The sequence below is a fragment of the Plectropomus leopardus genome, chromosome 7 (assembly GCF_008729295.1).
Source record: "Plectropomus leopardus isolate mb chromosome 7, YSFRI_Pleo_2.0, whole genome shotgun sequence".
In the NCBI taxonomy this organism is placed as follows: domain Eukaryota; kingdom Metazoa; phylum Chordata; class Actinopteri; order Perciformes; family Serranidae; genus Plectropomus; species Plectropomus leopardus.
In genome coordinates, this window is record NC_056469.1 from 32356421 (window position 1) to 32381245 (window position 24825).

A 24825-nucleotide genomic window follows, 5' to 3' on the forward strand; every position below is an offset into this window, starting at 1 on the left:
AATGCCAGACAGTGAAAACAACAACTCAAAGAGTTTTGGTGATGATATATATTTCTCAAGGTTTACAAATAACTATTTTTTTTAAATGCGGCATAGTACATTACACATTATTTCCAGAGAGCAAAATAAATATATTGCACTTAAAAATCATCAAAACACAACCTCGTCAGGTGTCGTATTCATGTTATGGCATACAAAAGAAAACGTATTTTAATAAGAGATCATTCTTTCAGTGGTAAGTCGGGACTGTGCGTAAGGTTCAAAAGAATAAAACAAGTGTTTTACATTTACATAGATGGAAATCAACATTAAGTTCATGTTTTCACACAAAGCTCAGGTTGGACATCAGCAAAGGACTGAGATTTGATTTCCAAACTGAAGACAAAGGGTCAAAATACAAGATGTTTTGTCTCTCCTCAGTAAACAGATAAGATAAAATGAACTGCTTGCACATGAGCGATATGCAAGGGGTCAGAACATTATGTTTATGTCCATTTTAAACTGCAACAGGCTTCATATGATGTACAAATATGATGTACATTTTCAGTGTCATCCATTACTTGTGAATTTTGCCCCCATATAAATGTCTTCATTGTCCATCACACACACCTGAATCTACTTAGAGCGCCGCTTTTGATGAATCTGAATGTTGCTCTCATGATGCAAAGAGCTGAAATATTTCATGATGTTTTTTTTATTTTGTGCATAAAACAGCCTCACTGCAAAAAGTCCAAAACCAAAACCTGTCACTCTGTCAAATACTGTACCCTTAAAAGTCACATTTAAAGCCGTTTTTCGTACATTGCAACTTGAATCAGTGATTTTCTAGAACAGTCTCTATCATGAAACGCGAAACTTCAGTGACATTTAAACTGAGGCTGCAGCTGGTTTATATTAGATGAATGCTACTGTGTTAGTAGACTTAAGAAAACTGCATTTGTAGTAGAACTTGATCAATACAGGATTTTTCAAGGCTGCAACAGATATTAATATTTAGTTAAAAAAAATCAGATAATGTGATATCAGTCAATTTATAAATAATCAGTTGGTCAACCATCAGGTGTTTTGATAATAATGAACAGTTTCAGTCATTTTTGAAGCACTTAATGTTTCTCAGATATTATATTCTTTACTGCAGTTTGTTGTCATTTATCAGCCGATATAAACACAAACACCAATATATCGGCAATAAGCTAAATCTGTTAGTGTTTAGGATTTTTGGACACCAGCAACATGATAAGATGGAGAGTGTTTGCAGTGGAGCTCCTGTATTACAACTGCATCTTCATAGCAAAATCATTTACTAGTCATCAGTTACGATTTCATCTATCGTCATACTTTTAAAATAAAAGTACGAGCTGCCATTTTTATGCACCTGCACTGATAATGAGTGTGAGTCCACTCCAGCTGCTTCCAGCTTCTTCCTTCCTGCATGTTTTCAATCAGACAGCAGCAGAGAGCCATTTTTTCCAGGTGTGGACGCCCTGTCGACACGCGCCGATGCAGCCATGAATCAGCTCAGTAACACCTGCTTTACACTGGCTGCTCGAGGGCTGCAGCCAGCAGACTGCGACTGAAAACACTGTGATGTTTCTGTGCGGAAGCTGCTGTCTGTTTGCAATGAAAAATATGAAGTCACACAGCTGTTTCCCTTCAAAATGTTTCTGAGAAGATTATAATGCATAATCAGTGAGTTCACTTTCTGCAAGTGGAGACAGATTTACGAGGGCCGCTGTTATGGACACCGTGAATTAAAATATGACGTTGATGATTTGAACTCAACATGTTTTGTGGTTGATTTTCTCTTCGTTAAAGCCCGGTCACACCAGTAAGGGACACAGAAACGTGCATTTTGTCTTTGCAAAATAGTATTTTAACAGTCCGTTTGCACAATAGACCAGTGCTTTGTCACGCACCCAAGCATGTTATACTGACACCAAAGACACTGTGACGTGGTATAAAAAGCAAAAACACCACACAGCGCATGATGGAGGGGAGGAAGATGGGTCAAACACAACCGGACTTTCATCCACTAGACTGCTGTTTGTGTCTTGTGTGATGCCAACAGTCAATGTGGTTTTAACATAACATTAAGCATAGAAAAATGTCAATATTTGATGACCATAGGGGAAGAACAGGTTGTTTTTATAGGTTTGGAGACCTCAGGGCGACTAATTGGAGTAATTAATGAGCTGGCAAGTGAACGGCAAACGTGCTAACATCAGTCAGTCAGAGTAACTCTACAGGACAGTTTACTCCCTCTGACCTTTGTTTTGATTTTACATCATATCATTCGAGAAGAGCAACAAAAAGCTCCAATAGTTAGATTGCTCTCTAACTGTCAGTGAAGTAGCCTCGTGGCTATGCTGCCAAAACAGAGTTTAATCAAAAGACATATTTTATCATCCAGTTCCTGCCTCGTAACAGTTTGAAATCCGTTCCTCTTTTGCGAAGCTGTTAATACCCCAACAGAGGTGTTTAAATATAAAGCACCAACGATTCTCCCACTCTCCGTTCTTGCAAAGATTAACATCATCTACAACAGGGCTGGATATCGTTTAAAAAAAGTACCATTGAAATGAGTAAAGTTAACCAAAACCTATAATACTTCTTGTCTTCTACTTAGTTCAAATGCCATCATGTAAATGGAAGAGTTAATTTATGTAAAATGCCACCATAACAAAACCTTTAAACATTTTGTTGGCATCTCGGCTCGCTGAATTGTCACCTTGACTTCGTCACGCAGACTATATGGTTGAAGCTGCTGCAGTAGTGAGCCATACGCGTCGCATTAATTTTTAGAACACGTGCAGTGATTGGCTGCGAGTAAAACCACACAATTTTTTTTTTTTTTTCGAGATCAAATGCATGTATCAATGGACTAATGATAGCCAGCCCAAGAATACAACAGCAGGAATTTGCATTTTGGAAGTTAAACCCCGGCCCCCGAAGGAAGGCGGCCAAGTTTTTTACAGTGGCCACTCACAATATTACAGCAAAAAAAAAAAATGGACCACCATTATAAATGAGATGCCTATTACAATGTTGACAGGACACATGGTACTGCAAACAAGGTCAATTATAGATCTTTTTTGATCCATGAAACTTTGAGTCGAGAAAAGCGATTCAAAGCTGGAGAATCTCTAATGCGCATATTCAGTAAATAAACCCAGAGGCTAAAAACTTTCTGCTTCAGGCGAGCAACTCCATTCGCATGAATAGGCACCACCTCGACATCTGTAATCTATGTAATATTATAAATCTACAGTTCAACCCCAGGTCAAAAAGTTGTGTGGACTTATTTTATCCCAGTTTACTAAACTGAATAAACTTTGCTGCAGAATGTGCTGGTGCGACCGGGCTTTTAAAGAATGCAAAGCACCTTCAACACCTGTTGCAAGTTCGAGCTTATTCATATTATTCCATATAAAGTTTACCCAGCGTGTTTGTCTACTGCGGTCAGCATGCGTCCTATGATTCTTCTTTTTTTTTGCACTCTACAGTGAGAATTTTCCTACGAGTAAATGTTGCATTTTCATCTTTGTACAATAACACGTGTTTCTGACATTATTTTCAGCGTTAAGTCTGAACTGTACATATGGCTGACTAGAAAACAGGAGAGCTGAGAAATGCTGAACTGTTCACAGACTCAGACCGAACCGAGTCAAAACATACTGCAGCAACAGATGAGTCTCTCCAAAACTTTTAGTTTGAAGGATCACTCAGCAGCCTGCCGTCTTTAAAGCCTCGGTGGAGACCCTGTGAGGACGTTCGGGTCTTCTAAATGTCGCTGAAATGAGTTAAAGTTTAGGATCCACTTTCTGTTCTTCAAGGGCCGAGACCAAACATGCTCCTTGTATCGTCTCACATTTATAGTTCATATTGAGGTGTTTGTACACTGTCACTGAAATTGTTCTGCTGATGTGTCCGCAGGTCCTGAAGAGGCGCCACAGTCTTTCCTTTTTCTGGATTAGCCGTCAGTGAGCCATATCCTCTTCACCTCCGTCACTGCAGACGAACTATTTACAAATACGAGGGGGAAAGATACAAACAGGATGAGGAGTGATGAGCCGGAGCGGAAAAATAACTGGTTCGGGGATCAGGCTGAAGATCCTTCCCAGGACGGAGTCATACAAAGGGCGTCATGACCGTGGAGGAGTGGCGGAGTCCCTGGATGGCAGCGTAGGGCCCCTGCTGGAAGTAGTGGTGGTAACGAGGCATGTGGAAGGACGGGAAGGACGGCCCGCTGCCCTGCATGGTTCCAGCCAGAGCGGTGGGCGTCAGCGGCATGCCCAGCCGGCTGTAGGGGGGCAGGGAGCCCTGGATGGGGTGGGGCAGGGAGGTGGCGCCGGTGCTCATGGCCGATAGGGACTGTGGGTGCTGGAAGCCGGAGAAGCCGGACGTGGTGGTGACCCAGGAGCTCAGGGAGAGGTTATCTGAGGCGGTGAACGCCGAGCCTGCAGGAGAGGCAACATCAGGTCATACAAACTTAGGTTAAAGGATAGAGCTGCTAGTATCCTTCATTTTTTTATGCCGTCAACAAATCCAAAGGAAAAAACAAAACAAACTTCCACTTCATCTGTACCACAGAGCTCCAGTGTTATCCAAGAATACACACACTGTGGTTTATTTTAAGCCCATCACACAAATGTCGTCCTGCTGCCAGAAATACTCAATAGAGCATCAAATGTGTGTTAATCTGCAGCTGAAAATAGTCCCCAAAAATGCACTGTTTCCTTTCATTAGAGAAGAGATTGCTGAAAACTGCTGTTTAAGGAAATGACTGGTAGCCCGAATCTAAAGATTTATTTTCTCCAGTCGGATCCAACAGGCTTGGAAATGAGTGCCAGCATGTGAGAAAGGTTTGAAAGATAATCAGCTCATCTTTAACCCTTAGAGACTGTTTGGTGCATTTTAAGCACTTTGCATTCTTCATTTTTTGATAATTGTGGCTATGTTCATGCAGAGGGCATAAATCTTAGCAAGATTGTGTATTTTTGTTTAATCTTTGAATTTTCAGCTGACATTTTTAAAATAAAATGAATATTATTATATTATATTATATATAAATACTATTTTGATTTATGTATAATATTTTTTTAAGCTTGACTGTGATACAGTGTGATATTAAAGTGGGTCCAGAAAAACATCTGCCTCCGATATTAAGTTCTCATTTTGTTCTTTTTTCGTAGGTTCCCTCTGACGTCCTGCATCATCTGTGCTGACACGATGTGTTGTGGGTGTGTCGGCCGCTCACCTCTGGTGTGTGCGGTGTGTCCGTCCTCGCTCAGGTTCTCCTCGTCCCCGGCGTAGGTTCGGATCGGCGACCGGGCGTACGAGTGCTTGTGGATCAGATTCTCAACACTTTCCCTGCAGCAAAAGCCGAAGAGAAAACCCCAAAATAAATCTCTTTTTTTCACATTTCAGGTATTTAGATTCAGAATATACTTCTTATCTGATGTGACTTCCCATATTGCTTAAGAATATTTGCAAAAAAAAAAAACATTAACAAAACAAACATTTTACACTAAAAGTAAAACATCTTTTTTCAGTGTTGCACTGAAATCTGTGACCTGTTAAATTCAGTGACTTTTATTTTACATTTAGGCCTTTAAATAGGCATCAACAACTGACAACAGAACACAAATAACACAAAATAGAAAAGAAAAAATAAGTCCACACAACAGAAAAATTTTAAGCCTTAAATTTAATATAATAAGAATAAGTTAAACAATTAATTAACCAATTTAAAGAAAGTAACAAAAACAAAAGATGGAAAGAGAGAAAAATAATGATTAAAAGTTTTAAGGTTAGAAGATTAATAGTATTTGACTATAGACATTTACAAACAGTAAAGGTTAAATTATTTATGAAAAATGTAACTTGAATTGATTAAATTTGGACCTGAACATATTATTAGGATTAATGTGTTTGAATAGAAGATTAAATTTGGGGATTTAGTACAGGGGGAACAAATACACGCTCTACTTTTGTTTCTAAATATCTACATACTTTTATCCACAAATTTAAAAAACACATTTTCTTCAATTATCATTTTAAAAACCATTTTAAACACATTACACTGACTCAAGTTTTCACAGGGTCCCATACTTTGATAATTGTTATTACAGGTCTACCTGTGTGAATCACTTGTCAATAACTGATTAATACATTTTCAAGGTTAACCCTTTAACATCACAGATTTTGTTTACTAAATATGTCCCTGTTGCATGTTTTCTTGCATTCATGTAAGATTTTTTCTTAATTGTCTAAAAGTATGTGCTCTCATGTTTATGTGGATTGTGCATGTAGATTTTGGTGTGTGTGTGTGTGTTGTTTGTATGCTCACTATCCCACAAAGTGCATTAGCTCATTTGAGTCTTGTCAGATCGCACTTCTCAAACACAGTGACACAAATTGTTGGGGGAGGCAGTGAGCACGTGTGTGTGTGTGTGTGTGTGTGTGTGTGTGTGTGTGTGTGTGTGTGTGGATGGGTGTGTGTGGGTGGGTGTGTGTGGGTGGGTGGACAGGCAAGTGGTCTGCATCATGAGAGCCATGCGTCCACATTAGCCGCCCCCCCTCCTCCCTCTGCAGCCCCCGCCCCTCCAATTAGGTTAGGAAAGTGCAATATCTGTCAGCAGAGGAGTACAAATGTGTGTGTTTTTATCAGCGTCGGGCCCCTCCGGCGCAGAGGCCGCAGCAAACTCCCACAATGCACGGCAGAGCAGGGGGGAGGCGAGGGGGGGGCGGGGGGGCATGCTGGTTTCAATCAGTCACTGCAGCCAATTGAATTACAGTGTGTTTTAGTGCAGTGGCCGACTCCAGACTAATGTGATTTCTGCAGCTCCCCGAAGATCAATTGATCAGGTCTAATTCACAGCCCTCAAAAAGAGAAGGACAGAGGAGGAGGAGGAGGGAGGGGGGTGTCTGGCTCAGACTGGGACATCTCTGGTTTGGGATGTTTGATTGAGGGAAATGGGCAGATGGTTTGATTTTGTCAGCTGATTTTGGCCCAAGTGCCGGAATCAGGAATTACGAGAAGTGTATGTTTTGGCAGCGTCCATAAAAATCCTTTGTACAGGGATTTGTAACTGTAAGTGTGTGTGTGTGTTTGTCAGGCATCTTTCTCATGCACAATATAGTAAAATACATAAAAGCAAGAATATAACCAAACTTTCTCAAACCTCTCCTCGAGCACCACCAGCTAAATTTGAATCAGCTGTGTTGGAGCAGGGAGAAACGTAAAACACGCAGGACTAACAGCCCTCGTGGAGAGGTTTGGGAAATGCTGTAATAAACAATAAAACTACAGCATTTGGGTAAGAAAGAAAGAAAGAAAGAAAGAGAAAGAATGAAAGAAAAATAGAGAGATAACAACAAAGGTAAACAAGAAGATCTAAAGACACGACTAAGTGAGAAAAAAGATGAGATACACAAGATTGAGAGAAAGAGAGAAAGAAAAAGTATGAAGGAATGAATTTAAAAAAGAGGAGAGAGAACAATGTTAAGAAGGAAGCAAGACAAGGTAAAAAGACAAGAAGAACACAGGAAAGAAAAAAGAAAAAAGGAGGAAAATAAAAATAACAAATTATGAATAACATTAAGAAAAAAACAATGAAAGACAAGAAAAGAAGAAGAAGAAAGGGAAAACAAAAGACTCAGAAAGAAGACAAGAAAGATGAAATGAAGAATAAACCAGAAAGGATGATTGATGCAAAAAAGCAAGGACAGTAATGTAAAAATGGAAGATCAGAATAAAAAGACACGCTTTTTAATAGCAGGGAAGCAAAGACAAGGAAAGCAGGAGAAAAAAAGAAAAGAAAAAGAAAAAGATCGTTTAAAAAGCTTGTTACATTAAATTTCTTGTGACACAACCAGAATTTAACAGTGTAGCGTCTGTATTTACTGATGAACAGCAGGATATCTAACACACACACACACACACACACACACACACACACACACACACACACACACACACACTCCTCCCTCCCTGAGTATCTCAGCGTTGGTAAACAAACAGTGCAGGACCCAGAATCCCCTGTACCTCTCCATGTCTGTCAGCCGTGACGAGTCTCTGAAACCTTTGGCGAATGGGTTGCTGTCGATCTTCAGTTTGGTGATCTGGAAACAGAAAATAGAGTTTTTAATTCAACAGCAGAGTTTATTTACAGATTTTGTCTCTTCTCACGCTTCAACGTGCTCCGTCCTGCAGCGCCGCTCTCAACTCTAAATACACGATAAATCTCAGGATTTAAAGATAATCATATTTATTAATGCAGACATCCTGATGTTTTTAATTATTATTTTTTATCCCAATCCTAATCTAAGTCCTTTAATAATGGCTGCCTGTGGTGGCATGTAGACAAGACACAAGTACTGTGCATAAGTATGATTTTTACCTGGGTATTTCCATTTTATGTTACTTTATACTTTTACTCCACCACATTTATTTAACTTTCTTTACTATACAGGTTCATTTTATTGATGCAAAAAATGAATTAAATTAAATATAATGCATTATAATAGATTAAACCACATAAGAGTACATAAAGTAAATAAATTCAGCTCCACATTTACCAGGAAGCAACATTTAAGTGAAACATATTAATGCATCAAAATTATAATACAGGGATATATATTTTCTTAAAATGGTCTATTTTGCATTATGAGTACTCGTACTTTTTGGTACTATAAGTACAGTTTCGTGCTTTTGGTAAAGTTTTTAATGCAGGACTTGTAATGGAGTATTTTCACACTGTGATGATACTATTTTTTCATCAGTAAGAATATTAAAGAATAATACTGATTTCACAACTTGTATTTACCAAAAATGTTGTATTTACCTGATTAATTATGTGTCTAAAATATTTAAAGAATAGTTGTAGTCTGCATGAGTTATTCAGATATTCAATTTGGTGCTTCTGTTTCAGGGGATTTCATAGTATCCTTGTTTGTGTTTTGTGCTGTTCATTAAACTGTTCAGTATTAAATTTCATTTCAGGTTTAAAAGCTGCTCTGGAGCTTCTGTATAGTATCACATGATCTTTCTAAAACTTTAGGAAGATCGTGCAGTGAACTTTTTATTTCAGTTTGGTGGAAATTTGAAAAATGGAAATTTGAACTGGACAAACTTCATCTGTCAATAAAGATACAATCAAAAGCTCCAGAACAGCTGCTAAATGGAGCCTGCAGCTGTTTTACTGTTTTAAAATTTCACAGGAGGCAGCAGCAGAAGATGAAGGGTTAATGCTTATTGGTCAGCCGCCAATCACTCACCAGCTGGTTCTGGTAGGCCGTGACGGCGGTGAAGACGGTCTCTACGAAAACGAAGGTTCGGAACTCCTCAGACTTGAGGTTGAGCAGCGAGGCGGTGTGATCCTTCTTCTTGATGATGTGGACCCGCGGCTGGTACTTGTGCATGGAGTTGAGGATGATCTGCAGAAGACAAGCAGAGCGCGAATCAGCGATGATCAATGAGGAATGAGCAGCTTAAACCTTCAGACTGTGAGGAGGGAAATGACACACAGACCTGCGTCAGACAGGGACTGAGGAGGGTGGAAAAAGGCTGTAACTATGAGACATCTTCTTGGGCTCTGGGAAATTATGGAGGGCATTTTTGCAATGATCTGGCATTTTAAAGACTAAATGGTTTGAAAAAAACCCTCAAATTTTACATAAATTAAGTTAGCAATCTCAACTTAAAACACATCTTATTGAACTTGCACATTCAGTTGGATCCCTATCCACCATTTATCCAGTCACACTAAACTTTTGTACATATGATTTTATAGACTGTAAATTTGTCCTCCTAATTTCATTGATCTTTTGTTATTTTTATATATCTACCTTATAAGGTGACCTTGAGTGTTTTGAAACGCACCTACAAATAAACTGTATTCTTCTTCTTCTTCTGATTATTATTATTACTATGTTTTACTCATAAGTTTGTTCCATATAATCTACCAAAAACAAAAGAGTAACCTCAACCATGCCACTATTTTAACATATAGATATATTTTTAAAAAATTAAATCACTCCAAAATGATGATAATGGGAACATGTACAACTTCATTACAAGTAGGCAAACTTCATCTGCTAATGAAGCTCATGTAATATGATTAAAAGCTCCAAAATAGTTACTAAATGGAGGTTGCATGCAGATAGTTTTCTCAATTTGCTTGGAAATATCTAAAAATATGTATTTTATTTACCAGAAAAACCTCTTGAGATTAAAAATCTCTTTTTCAAGAGTGTCCTGGCCAAGACAGGCAGCAATAAAAGCTACAGACAGACAGCATGGAACAAAAATACAAAATCAATATTACACAGCTCCAAAACAAATAATAAAAAACACAAAAAGAACATAAAATGAAGTTACCGCAAGGAAGGACTAAAAAGTATGTTCATGGATGCTATAAGTAAACCATAAAAACAGGACAATTAAAAGACCAGCTAAGATTCACCCTGATGTCGGCATGTAGAAGGGGACACACAAAAAGTCCTGCAACAGAGCCTTGAAATGGCCTAGAGGAACCAGTGACTGCAAATTTAAGTCTTTCTGCAGAAGATTCAACATATATGGAGCTGCAAACATAAAGGCTCTTTTGCCAAAATCTGTTCGAAACCTTTAGACAATAAGAACAAGTACTGTGAATGCAGAGCATAGCCATTTTCAATGTTGTGCTTAATGCAGACACACAGATATGCTGGAAGTAGGCCAAGAACAGCTTTATAAATAAGACAATGCTGCTGAAATATAGGAATAATAGTAATAAGTTCAAAATTAACCTATAAATAAAAATCGAAATAAATATAAAACATGGGAAATGGGAAATTAAAGACATTTTTTCACTGAGAATAATGCCTCAGTTGATTCTGGCTTATATATTGTGAAATGGAAAGCCTTCACATCCAGACATGCTCGCCAGATTGAAAGGGGAAAAAAAGAACTGAGCTCATGAACTGACAAAGAGAGACCAAGATGGGAATAAAAAGACGGAGGGAGGGATGGAGGGAGCAGAGAGAGAGAGTGTGAACAGATAAAGTTGTTAACACTGCAGCAGCTGCAGGTGAGAGTTTTCCTCTACAGTCATTGCTGTCTGGCTGCAGCCCAGGAAACAGTAGAGCTGTATTTATCTTCTCAAACACCGGCTCATGATGATAAATATAACGTGAAATACACGTGTGTGTGCAGAATTTTGTTATTTTATAAGACGATATCATAGGTGGTAAAGAATGCACTGTTACGTTTGATACAATAGGATACACCATGTACATTAGCCTACTTTTAATTTGCCATTGAGGCAGATTGACAAAGTTTTTAAAAAGTCCTGGTTATATGCATATTTTTAATTAAATACTGCTTCTCTTACTATTTAGCGTTTCTTTCTTTTTTCAAAATAATTCACCCATAGAGCTGCTCGTTTTTCTCGATGCTGTTGTACATTTTAGAGTGTATTTATTTTGGATACAGTGATGCTTCATTGTGTATTACTTCCAGGTGTCATTCCCGTTTAAACTTGCAGCTTCATCATCAAATGATGATGATTACACTGATTTAGAGGTGGGAAAGCTATCTCTTGAGATGGTCTCTTTTTCATAGGCTGTATATATATATATATATATAATTTCATCTCAAAACAAGCAGCTGTAGTATAATTGTTTTACCTTATAATTGAAAAAACATAATCAAACCTACTCTTTTACATTTTACAAACTACAACCCTATTCACTACAGGTATTACTGCAAATGTTTACATTTTTAAGCTACACATAAATAAATTAGAATTAGAATAATCATATACATGAGTTTTAGTTTTATGTGGTTACTTACATACTTCCTAAACACTCACACACACACACACACACACACACACACTTTAAGATAATAATTACCTTGTTTCCCAGGCTGTGTCTCACTGTTGGCTAATTCATGAATAAATGTTTTTTTCGGTTGTGAAATGTGTTTCTGCTCTCTGCTGGTGTTTTGCATGAAGCCTTCAGTGAAAGGAGGATTAAAGGAGCAATTTGCTCTCGTCAGGAGGATAATTATAATGTCACAGCGGCTTTTAAACCTGACAGAGACAGAAAAAGCTTTTCATAAAAGCTCTGTAAGACTTTCTAACATTTCAGCAGAATCAACTTATAACATGTTTTATGTGCAGTTTGCTCAATAACAAGAAATATTCTTAGTCTTATTGTTAGACTTAATAACTTCCAAAACTAAACCATTGTCTTTAAAAATACTTTTTAATTTGGTGAGTCATTTTTTTAGGCTGTAAGCATGGCTATTTAAAAACGTTATCAAGCTAAAGTTAGCCTTTCTTTTTGAGATTTAGTATTGTTTTTTCACCTGTGTTGTTGCTAGCTTACAGCATTTATTAACCTCGCGATAATGTGCTTAACCACGTGACGTGTTTTGTTTTGGCGTCTCGAGACAACAGAGGAATAAAGTAAGGTGTGCTCACGTGTCCGTGTTGGTCCAGTTCGTTGTTTGTCAGTTTGACTTTCTCGAAGGAAACCATTTGCTTCATGAGCTGCTCTCCGGTGAACGGTGAGTCCGGGTGGACGTACAACCTGCAGAGACCAAGAAGAACAGCTGTGATTGGCTGAGAGGCGAACGTTCGATACCCAATCAAAACTACTAGAAAATTATGAGTCGCTTAGCAACCGCGTTCCATCCGGTTCCATCTGTTCATTAGTTTTTAAAGATATTTTAGGCTTTTTCAAAATGAGAGAGCAAGTTTTTACTAAAATTAATGAAAAATAGTTTATATATAATTTTGAGCATGTGGGTTTATGTATATTTTTAATTAACTGCAGTATAGGTTTAAATGAATAAGGAAGCTCGTTAATTAAAATCCAATGATTTATGGAGAAGGGTGAGATTAAATAAGTTTTTACTTCCTTTTCGAATATGTATATCAAGCAAATCATATTTCGCTTTATGTTTTTCATTGTCTGTAAATGTTTTTATGTATATCTGCTTATGTATAATAATTTCTCCATTTCTTTTTTTTTTTTTGCATGTTAGAAATAAATCAGATCAATTCAATTCTCTGCCTTTGCATTTAATACACACACACACACACACACACACACACACACACACACACACACACACACACAAACCAAAACAAAACAAACAAAATTTCTCAGTCATTGCTTCCTGGTCATGACATCTATTTTCGATTTGATTAAGCACATTTATTGCTTTGTGTATGCTGGATATTGTATAATTTGAAATGCATGCACGGCCATCTCGGGAATTTTGAAATATAAGCTGCGGCCTATATGAGGTCGTGAGTCCAAGTCCCTTTATATAACCCCACCCAGACCTAAACACGCGACCCTCTTTTTAAAATGTGTTTATTTTTTGAAAAGTTTCTGTGAAAAAAAAGTCTTGCTCATTTTTGCTGGGTTAAAAATGGCAATACATAAGTATAAAAACTCCAATCAGCACATAACATACCCATCGAGTTTACCTTAGATTGTAGCTTTCCATAGTCTCCGAATTCTCTGATTTTTTTCTTTTTGTCGAGGACATGACCTCACTGTCATTGCCTGGATGCATGGCATAGTGAGTAATGTTAAAAAATACAGCTTCAGCTGGCCTATTGCTTGAATTGACATCTTCATGACATCAATCAGCGTGGCCTGAAAGTTCCCAGATGCTTCCTGCTTCAGATTAAATTATTTCATCGCTCTCCATTACGGATGTGGCCTCACGCAGCTCTTTGGTCTCAACATTTTTTTTCTTCACGAGTTGTTGATGATGTTCAATTTAAAAAAAAACGAAAGCTACTCCCACAGTCTATATCACATTTTCACAACAGTTAGTGGTGTAAAGGTAAGACTGGTCCGTTTGTCAGCACTAAACTCCGCACACTATCAACATCTAATCCCGCAGATGAATACCGTGTCTGTCAGACAACATAAACAAAATAAAGACATTATATAATGTGTCTCTGAGGGTTTATTCTTTGTTCAGGAGTGCAGGTGTGTGTGTGTGTGTGTGTGTGTGTGTGTGTGTGTGTACCTGGCGGGCAGAGGAGGGTCGGCCTTACCGGCCACCAGCCAGGAGGAGCGGTGATAGGCGTACCGGTACCGCTTATTATCCACCGGGACGATGTCCATCAACACGATGTACTTAGAGTCCTGGTCCACCCCGGAGAAAGAGACCCGGATGGTGGGAAACATCCTCCTGATGGAGAAGCGGCAGGAGATTTATTATTACTGTCACCGTTAGCCTATTAATCGTAGCCTATTTGCCTATTTGGTCAAGTGTGTATGCCGTTTTGTGGCATTATCGCATTGTATTATTTGTTACAGTATCAACTATTATTTTTTATTTTATTTTTAATACCGTATAGTAGCCTATAGTATAGCGTCCTCTCAGAAAAGAAAATTCCTACCATGCATTGTCAGAATGGTCTATATTTTTGCAGTGTCTTGGATTTATGTATTTTTTGTATTCAGTTATATGCATATTTTAAGATTTTGTGGGAATACAATTCCGAATGTGAAAAAGTAGCATATATGCAGTCCCCTATTCTATTTTTTTTTAAAAAAATTGTTTTCTTAAAAAAAAATCAAATGACTTCAGTCTCAAAATAATGGAATGATCCAATCAAACACCCATTGCAAATACACTGTAGGTTGCTAAAACGGAGTGACCTTATTGTGCTCAGGAGCTGCAGTCCGGCTTTATATCTTGCATTTAGCCTATAGGCCACGTTTTGCAGAAATATGTTATATAACTTAATGGAGAAAAAATACCCTGTGTGTATGCCTAATATGGCCCTAACATAGCTTACAGCTTGTTTTTCTGTCAGGTAAAAACACCAGACTAAGATAAACTCTGTCTCTGTGTCTGCAGCTCACTGTTTGGATCGCTGCACTGTCTGAGGAAAAAAAACACAGAGAACTGCAGCTGCAGCTATTTTTTTAAACCTGCAAACTGAAAATTTGAAAGTGACCCTGAAAACAATAAAAGGGTTATAATTGTGTTCCTTTTTTCTTTTATTTGTGATACCTTTAAACGAAAAACGGGGCTACAATGTGTCTGTTAAAGCAAGAGTAAATTGCTGTTTTGTTTTGTTTGTTTGTTTGTTTGTTTAGATTTTATCACCTATACATTAGCTGACATTATCATCCAGCAATCCTATTTCATCTAATGCAAGCGTTTTATTATTATTATTATTATTATTATTATTATTATTATTATTATTATTATTATTTATGGATATTCATTTTGTTGCGATTAAGTTATCTTGTATGGGACTGTAGATAACAACAAATAATACATAATAATAATTATAATAAAATAGCCTAAATAAAGAGGGCGGTTTACCTTCCGGACTTGGTGATGATCATCTCGGTGCCGAGCTCGTGAAATTTGTCCCACAGCTCTTTGGTCTCCAAGCTGCACGAGATCTTCGCCATCTCCTCGCTAGGGATGCCGGGATTGGTGGGGATGAGCGGCTCCGTGCACACCGCGGGCGCGCTCCCGCCGAAGTCCCCGTGCCCATCCAAGGAAGACAGGTCGGCCAGAGACTGCTGGTTGCACGAGGACTTTTCCACGAATTGCTCTTTAAAAGTAAAAGTAATAATGATCAAAAATCGCAAACAGAGAAATAAAGGAAGAGTGAGGAGGATTTAATTTAACTGAATTTCATTATCGTCACCAGTGACAGCAGCAGCTCCGTGTCATCAAGGAAGATAACATGCTGCTAAAGTCAGTGAGTCTGCATATATGTTACATCTAAAAAGCCTATTGGCTGACACATTTTTTAAAAAACTTTCTTTAATTGTTATCATTATTATGACGAGATTATCCAGATTGTTAAACATACATCTTCTTGGTAATGGGAAATAAAAGGCAATAACATTTTATCCCAGTCGTTTAATATGTGGTATTTAATTCCATAAAACATGTTTGTCGTTAAGAGAAAATAAAACACTTTTTACTATTTCGCTCAATTTAGATATAAAAAGCAAAATGAATAATTGTATTTTTTTTAAAAACGAGCTGCTCTGCCAGTGTTTTGTTCACTTTTAATTTGTTATATATGTATTTATTTGCATAATCAGCAAACAAATTTAAATTTAGCTCAGCACGAGGAGTGGACATTTGTTTGTCAAAACTGAGACTCTTTGCAAATTGAAAGAGTAAAATTATACATAAATTGCTTCTAAGAAATTAAATAAAATTCAGATGATCCCCATCACGGTTCAACCATAACACTTCAGTCATTTCTCCTTTATGAATTACAAGACATTTCCACATATTGTTTTTAATCACAGTTATTAAAAAGTTACAATTGAGTGATAATTTATTCTTAACAAGACTCAAATTTAAACACTTACGCATGAAGTCTCGCCTAAATATAGTTTTATTTGTTAAATTCCGAGGACGTTGATGATGTTTACTGTCAGCTTGTTTATAATTATTTATCTAGGCCTATTTACTGCAGATATTATAAAGCCATGACCGTTCGCTTTTTTTTTTTTTTTTTACCTCGCTGTCAATTTATCTTTATTTATCGCCATTATTTTGTTTTTGTTCTCATCTTTTAACACTTGTAGGTTGTACTGCCTTTCTGTTTTTCTCTGCTGCTGCAGCATCTATATTTCATCACTTTCCTCACCGAATCTGGGGATTTTTGAGCAAAACAAACTTCAATCTTACGCACCAACCCATCTGTAAAAAACCCAACCTAAGTTTTCTATGTCATTTCCCGGTCCGGCCTTCTGCCATCCTTACCGAGAGGCTTGATGGTGTTCTCCTCCGTCTCCTTGTCCTTATTGGGCTTGCCGCTTGACATCAGGGCGGCTATGGAGAACGCATTGGCCCGGGACGAGAGCTGCGGTTTCGGGGATGACGTGTACTCCATGTCGGTGAAAAAGCGTGGACACAAAATATTCCCTCTTAGATAAGAAAAAAAAAGAAAAATACGGATAAAAAATTCCTCCAGAGACGCTCAGGTCCGGCTTCTTTTAGCTCCAAGAAAAAAAAAAGAAAATGATGCACAGTTTGTCCTCGCTCTTTGCGCACGATCTGCTCAGATACTCGCCACTTTGGAAATACTTATCAGTGCCGGGCTGCGAGTCCTGTTGGCTGCATGGTGAAAGGAGCAGGAGGCGGACTGACTCCACTGACTTGTGCGCGTCCTGCGGTGCCAGAAATGAGGCCGGCTGCTGTTTGGGAAGCTCCAGTCCGGTTCACCCTCCCCTTATAATTCCTCACTGCCCTCCAATCACTGCCTCTGCTTCCACGTCACACTCCCGCTGTCCCACCGCGGCTCTGATACCCAGCAGCCAATTAAAAAACCTGGAGCTGTCAGGGTTTTTTTTATTCATGGTAATAATAACATGACTTCATGCAGTCTGGGGGTGATGACAGTGGGAAATGACAAACACATGGTGAGGAAAATATAATTCTTTGCACTCACTGCACAAAATTATGAAGGGGGCGGGTGAAAAGTGAAATGTACTTTGTGTTTGTAGCCCTTTAAAGGACCCCTGGAGGGCCCCAGACCACATGTTGGGAAACCCATAATGTCAACAGCAGAGCTGTTTGCCCAAGATGGTGCAATTTGATAATTAATGGCAGCAGCATGGTGATGATAAAAGCATCACAAACACTCACACACACACACACATTTTCATTTTTGTAAGGTGCCACATAGACTTCAGTATCATCTGTTGAATAAAAATACAAAATCATAAATCTGCTCGTGAGTCACAAACATTAAAAAAACAAAAACTAAAAGTTGATTCAAATTAACTGACAGTGTACAAGATTTTGAATCAAAAACGCTCCTTGCTACTGCAAACAATGTTTATATCCTAAAATATAAAATATTAACTCCAGTTCTGTTTGGAACGTGCGCATTTTAATGCAGTTTAATGTTTTCTGTCATAAATACTAGCTGCCACTTTTATTATTTCAAAAATGGTGTAAAAGAAAAGTTATATTTCTGCTGCTGTTACTTTATGACGCTGTTGCTTTATATTTTCTTTATATTTTACATTCACTTTCCTGCACACACTGGGGTCAATTTAGGGCTCAATAATTTGTGCACCTGAGCCAACATAATAATAAAAGATTTTTATGCCACCTAAGTCAACATGATGGGGACATTTTGCTTTACATAAAAGAACAAAAAATGTTTTAAAAACCTCTTGTCTGAGGATTAAACAAAGAATGGGACACACTTTCTTCACTTATTTATTTATTTATCAAACACTAAAAGGTACAGTAGAAACTGTACCTTTTAGTGTTTGTCCCAAAGCAAGGATGCCATTTAAAAAAAATCCCATTTCCATCTTTGTTTAAAGTAGAACAAGTGAAAAGAGTACAAGCATGGACTTTGCTTTGCTTTTTGCCCTCATTATGTGGTGTGTGAGACCCCTCAGCAACTGTGAAAAATGCCTTTACAACACAACACACACACACTCACACACACACTCACACACACTCACACACACAGACACACACACAGGGACCTTATTGAGTGCAGGAGCAGCAGTCTTGGGTTAATCCGTTCTGTGACACACACCAGTGAGCCCCTAATCTTTAACACACACACACACACACACACACACACACACACACACACACACACAGCTCTCACGTGACAAAAGGAAATGCACATTATTTCCGTGAGGACTGTAGTAACAGCACTAATTGCTCTAACAGGAGAAGTGTGTTTTCATGTTGACCACAGAGCGGCCTGCAGTCTGTTCTGCAGGTTTTCCTCCTGTTATCATCTTGTTATTTTAGTCACTCATTCAGTTTTGTATCAAAGAAACAGAAAGAATTCGAGACAAATTAAATAAATCTTTTTTTTCTATTATTATTTCCTTTGCTTTTAACTTGATAGTGACTGAATCCTGTCTAGACGTCACCTCTTCTTCTTTATCAAGACAAAATGTTTTTTCTCCCTCAGCAGGACGGATAGGCTCTGCCTGGTTTACAAATGAGAGACTATACTTTCACCACAGAGTCCATCTTAAAAACACAGGTTAGCATTTAAAAGCTTTACCAAAAACATGTATTCCAAAGTGATCGGCAGGGGTGTAGCACCAAATTCTGGGCCCTGTGAATAAGCAGTCTCTGTGGGACCCCAAGCCTTTCCTCTCTTAATCCATGAATCTCTCATGCACCTTTTTCTAATATTAACATTTTTACAAAGTCAGTTCGGTTTCATTCCCTTTCTTTTCCGTTTTTCTTCTTTCGGTACACAGTTTTCCCTTTCCCCTGAAAAGCAGCATAATCAGTCTCTCCACAAATCCTAAACTGCAGGGGTGGACTAAAACATTTTGCGCCTCAAAGACATGAGAAGAGTCACAGAGACCTTTTACTGTTTTTTTTTTTTAAATACAAAGTTAAGTCTTTCAACCAACTTATTCAGCCAATATTAATTTATTAATGGCACGGATTATTGAGAAAAAACAAAACCATAGCCAACTTTTCATTCCTGGTTTTTCTAAGGGTCATCTGTCCGACTCTTCCCCTGACTATAACACCGCTGGCAGGGTTGATGACACTTTATGTTGTTTTCACAGTAAATCTAAACCTATGTTTTATGCTGAGACAGAAGCTTTTGAGGAGCACCTGAATGCATGTTTCCAAAACGCTGACTTCAGAATTTCTCCAAAGGTGTCAGCCCATTTGTGTGTGTGTGTGTGAGTGTGTGTGTCTGCAGAGAGCAGGATCATCCTCAATGTCACTCCCTCTCTCCTCTCTCACATAAACACAGCAGAGCCGGAGCTCGGCGGAGCAGCTAAACCCATTAGGAGACTCCTGAATGCAAATCCTGCTTCTGCAGATATTTAATAAGAGACCTGCGCCGGCAAATTAGATTACGTTTGCAATTGCCAGTGGATAATGTGCTAAAAGCTTTCCCACTTAAGCGTTACTCCTTACTGAATATTATTCACACTTTGAGGGGCCGGTGCAGCCTTAAAGAAACAGCCAGCCTCAGAGTGAACTGAGGGAGACAGATGGTGGTGAGTTTGGCTGCTTTTCACAGCTGAACACTGCATGAGTCACACATCAAAATTGGGCAATTTGAGGATTAATAGTTTCCCTGTTTTGGAGGTTGACTAATTATTGATGGTTCACAGCCAGCTGACTCAAATATATGGGTGGGGCTGAGAATGGTTGAAAAAAACTTCAATAACCACAAATAAGTTGGCTCATGTGATCCACATACACATGTAATCCTCTGAAGTTCAAACTAATTTTGGTTGATTTACCTTAACGATATAATCTGTTATTATGACAATCCAGACAATAGTGTTTTTAAATATTTAATGAATTTTCTTACATTTTTCATTCACAAACAAGTCAGCTCCTACGTTTATATCTTTCCTCCTGGAACTGAAAGCTATCCTTAAATCAGTCAGCTTAATTAATAATTATAAAAGCTTTTGGAAAATGATGCCACTTTCTTCCTTGAATCCTTGAACTGAATGTGTGTATTTGTATTTTTGTACCATGTATTTAGTCCTGAGTTGTTATTGTTCTCAAAATTCATCCAGATAAGAATAGTATTATGTCTAAATGTGATATCAGTTCAGATAACTGAACTTGCTGCTGATTTAGAGCAAGAAATTTGGCAGATTGAGGCAGATAACTGTGCTTATTTCAGGATAAAGACACCAGTATAAACATAGATTCACTTATATTCAAAGAAGGTGAAATAGTTTTCTGTCATGAAAAGATCAATAAAAGTGATAAATACTTATTTGTTCTGACAGATTTTGCAAGGTGTCACTTGCAGGCTCATGTGTCTGAAATAGAATTGAAAAAACATGTCTTTTTGAGGTCGTGTAAATTTTGAAAGAAAAAAGCTGCGTTTAGAGTGGATTAAATGATGTGTAACATTAGACATGTATGTTTTAGTGTGTGCTGCACCTCCTGCCACACATCAGTATTTGTCAGCTGCTGCAGATAACAGGATAGGTGACGGCTCACCACACCGAGAGCACACGCGCAGCACTCAGGGATATGACGGTGAAACCATCTGAACAATTATTCCTCAGGATAAATGGCTGCGGCGTGAAAAGGTCAGCAACAAATGACGCCAATTCCCCTCAGAGTGGAATCTGAGGAAAAATAATCGCCCCGTGATTGAATTGCATCCTGGGACATTTGAGCCACAATAATGAAATGGCTGTTGTTGTGACCCGACCCCATCACCTCCCTGACTTTTTTTTTTTTTTACCAGATTACAGAGCAGGAAGCAGGGGCGACTATTTGCCTACAGGAACAGGTTTAATATATGTGCATAGGTTTGTTTTGTCAATGTAAATCCCCCATTATCACACACGCTTGTGCATATTACATGTCAGCGTTCACCTGCAGGGCTGACGGGGCCACAGAGGGGAAGTATCTGAGAGGACTGATTTGTAATATCCCTCTTTAAAGCTGTTGTTTAGTCACACTGGTGGCTGAGATCTTATAAAATTTTATTCAGAATACAACTGTCTGAGGTCCTGCTGCTTCCTCTTTTTAACTGGCTATAGCTAATTGGTAAAAAGTGGTCACTTTAATTGCTAATGGTCTCTTTTGCTTGTGTATGTGTGTTTAAATTGAATATGTACACTTTGTTTACACTGCACACTGTGGGTTAATTTAGACTGAAGATATCTGCACTGAAACTTTGACTTCTGCACAACTGTACAGTTCCTCTATTGCACCTTATGTACATACATTTTGTGTTTGCTATTGATTGATTACTTACTCAATGTTAATTGGACTGTGTAACTGGGATAGTTGTCCATATCATAGCGGGTTGTACACAAAAATTGGGAAATGCTCATTTAGACTGAGAATATATATATAGCTTAAAGGTAGGAATCACTAAATACATTATGTCAAAAGGCTGGAGTGTGATTTTATGAATATTTATTTATGCATGCCTTTATATTGGATTTTAATTATGATGTGTTTTTATCAATCAATCAGCCCTTTATTCCAGACTCAGGGTTCATATAAAAAAATTTAAAAAAACATCAAAACATCACATACAATAAATAAAATAAAATCATGTCATAACATAACTGAGACAACTACACCAGTGTCTCCACAGCTGGGACTGGTGACGTGTTGTGTTTTATGTCGGATAGAGCTACAATTATTTCATTCTCAGAGCCACCAAGCCGGCAGATAAATTTATACATGAGGTTCCTTAAAACAGCTTGGAGGGTATTAACTCCTGCAGACACAAACTCTTCACTGGCACTACACGACCTAGGTCTCTGGAGTAATATTCTCATGGCGTTATCATAAGTCACCTGCAATCTCTGTAAAGGTGTCTTTTTGTACATAGACCACAAGTGGGCAGTATAAAGTGGTGTACAATACGCTCTGAACAAAGACATCTTCACTTCATTTGAACACATACCAAATTTACGTGAGAGAATGTTTGCCTGTGCGTACATCATCCGGCACTGCCTCTGAATATCATCATCATCTGCTATTTTTGCTGTTATGAAATGTCCAAGATACTTTACCTTATCACATACATCAAGATTGTTATCAGACAGCTTGAAGACAGGGAATTTTATCCTCTTTGGATCAACAGATCATGACACTCCTATTAGCATTGTATTTGATGTCATGCTCCATACCATATACAGAGCAACCAGTAAGGAGCTGTTGGGGGCCAGTGCTAGATGGACTAAGGACCACAAGATCATCTGCATACATAATATGATTCACGAGAATATCACCAATCATGCATCCAGTAATACATGCTTTTAGTTGACTTAACAGATCATCAATATATACATTAAAAAGAACTTGGGACAAAATTTCCCCTTGTCTCCCACTATTACCAATCAGAAATGTGGATGAAATACAGCTGCCCCATTTTACACACATAGTCTGGAGGGCATACCAGTGCACCAAAATTCTTACAATATATTCAGGAACCCCTTTTTGATCCAGTTTAAAAAACAACTTTACATCATTCACACGATCAAAGGCTTTAGAAGCATCAATAAAACACATAAGGACTGAAGAATTTTGACCCCTATACTTGTTAAAGGCCAGTGCCATGTTTAGCTTTGAAACCAAACTGGTTGTCTGTGAATAAAGTAATTTAATCCATCTAACATAATTCTCTCCAGGACTTTCGGTAGAACGCTAGCTAAAGCAATGGGTCTGTAGTTACTACTTACTTTACCAGCTTTGTCTTTAATGACAGCTACAGACTTGTTCCAGCCAGGATGGAGGTTTTGTGACTTATTCTTGTGTTTGTAGTTGGGTTTACTGTTTACAGTTGATATCATTGCACAAAATTGCATCCTTAAAGAGATTCATTTTATGTATCTATCTGTATATGCATAATAGGCTAGCATATCTTCACTAGTGAGTGGGCCTCCGACACAGCACGGGTCTCCAACACAGTGTGGGCATCGTGGATCTCCCAAACAGTGAGGGTCTTCACTGTCACCGTGGATCTCCGACCAAGCGCAGGTCTCCGCATGCACCACGGATCTCCAGTGGCACTGCGGATCTCCGCATGCACCGCAGGTCTCCACTGGCACCGCAGGTCTCAGCAAATAGTCCAACAGTTTGAGAACGTTTCTCAACCAACAATTACAAGGAATTTAGGGATTTCATCGTCTGGAGTCCGTAATGTCATCAAAAGATTGAGAGAATCTGGAGAAATCTCTGCACATAAGCAGCAAGGTTGAAAACCAACATTAAATGCCCCTGTCTGTGACGTTGTGTCAAAGAGGAAAAGGACCATCCAGACTATTATCAGTGCAAGGTTCAAAAGTCAGCACCTGTGATGGCATGGGGATGTGTTGGTGCCCATGGCATGAGTAACTTGCACATCTGTGAAGGGGATGTAACACAGTGGTAAACATGCCCCTGTCCCAGCTTTTTTAGAATGTGTTGCAGGCATAAAATTCAAATTGAGTAAATATTTGCCAAAAAACAATAAGGTTTATCAGTTTGGACATTAAATATCTTGTCTTTGTAGTGCATTCAATTGAATATAGGCTGAAAAGGATTTGCAAATCATTGTATTCTGTTTTTATTTACTTTTTACACGTCCCAACTTCATTGGAATTGGGGTTTGTAATTGTTGTGAGTTAATATAATATAAAATACCCCTAAATATCTTCAGTTCACCGTTTCCAGCCAACAGAATGAAGTCTCCCAGCTAAAGTTACATGGTTTATAGATTAAGTTAGATGTACTGATGCATTCATTAGTATTCAGTTTTACATGTTTTTATCTGTTGCTACATAACTCAGAGTTTCTAATATGACTTTCTATTGTTGTTAACGGGATCAACTACAGCATCAGTGTTTGCCAGTAAAACAATATTCCTGCAGAGAAGCAGTGGTGATGTTTTCCCTTTATTACAGAAACAGATCGTATCAGATCAAACTTTAGCCGACATGACAAAGCTTTGATCTGAAGCACGTCTTCACCAACGTGGACTCTTATTCACCTGCTGTTGACCACAGTAAATCAGCGCGCACACACCACACACACACACACACACACACACACACACACACACACACACACACACACACACCCTCCCGCCCCTCTAGAGCTCGAGGCATGCAGTGGTCGGTCTGTTGCCTCCGTTCATATGACTAATTAGACCAGCTTTCACACTGGGCCGTTCCTTTTGATGCTGATCCCTGGTGCTAATTGCTGCGTCAGTCCCGGCCACAGTCAGGTTAAGTTCAAATGCAGGACCGACGTCTCCACTCACCCCCACAGTCTCTCTCACCCCCGACAGACCCCCCCCATCCACCTCTACTCATCTCCCCCATGAA

At 38.5% G+C, this 24825-nt stretch overlaps 1 protein-coding gene across 2 annotated transcripts; it reads right to left on the minus strand.

The window, feature by feature from the left end:
• Positions 1-33: 33 nt before the first annotated feature.
• Positions 34-17181, minus strand: tbx20 (T-box transcription factor 20). 2 transcript variants are annotated; one of them, XM_042490859.1, is made up of 8 exons: positions 16769-17181; positions 15356-15593; positions 14042-14206; positions 12471-12579; positions 9280-9438; positions 8048-8124; positions 5258-5370; positions 34-4457 (listed from the first exon to the last, which is right to left on the minus strand). In XM_042490859.1, exons 1-8 carry the CDS (start codon positions 16896-16898, stop codon positions 4129-4131), a joined length of 1320 nt encoding a protein of 439 aa, XP_042346793.1. In that variant the 5' UTR covers positions 16899-17181; the 3' UTR covers positions 34-4128. The 2 variants fall into 2 exon arrangements, with proteins under 2 accessions (XP_042346793.1, XP_042346792.1); XM_042490858.1 differs by having other exon boundaries at positions 5258-5373.
• Between the last annotated feature and the right edge of the window lie 7644 nt (positions 17182-24825).

Bases quoted from the DNA above. Each gene is read 5' to 3' on its own strand.
- tbx20 (XM_042490858.1), bottom strand. From the start codon at position 16,898: ATGGAGTACACGTCATCCCCGAAACCGCAGCTCTCGTCCCGGGCCAAT. The intron at 15,594-16,768 runs GTAAGGATGGCA...TTACTTTTAAAG, and splicing joins GAACACCATCAAGCCTCTCG to AGCAATTCGTGGAAAAGTCC. The intron at 12,580-14,041 runs GTACACACACAC...TGGTCTCTGCAG, and splicing joins GACCCTCCTCTGCCCGCCAG to GTTGTACGTCCACCCGGACT.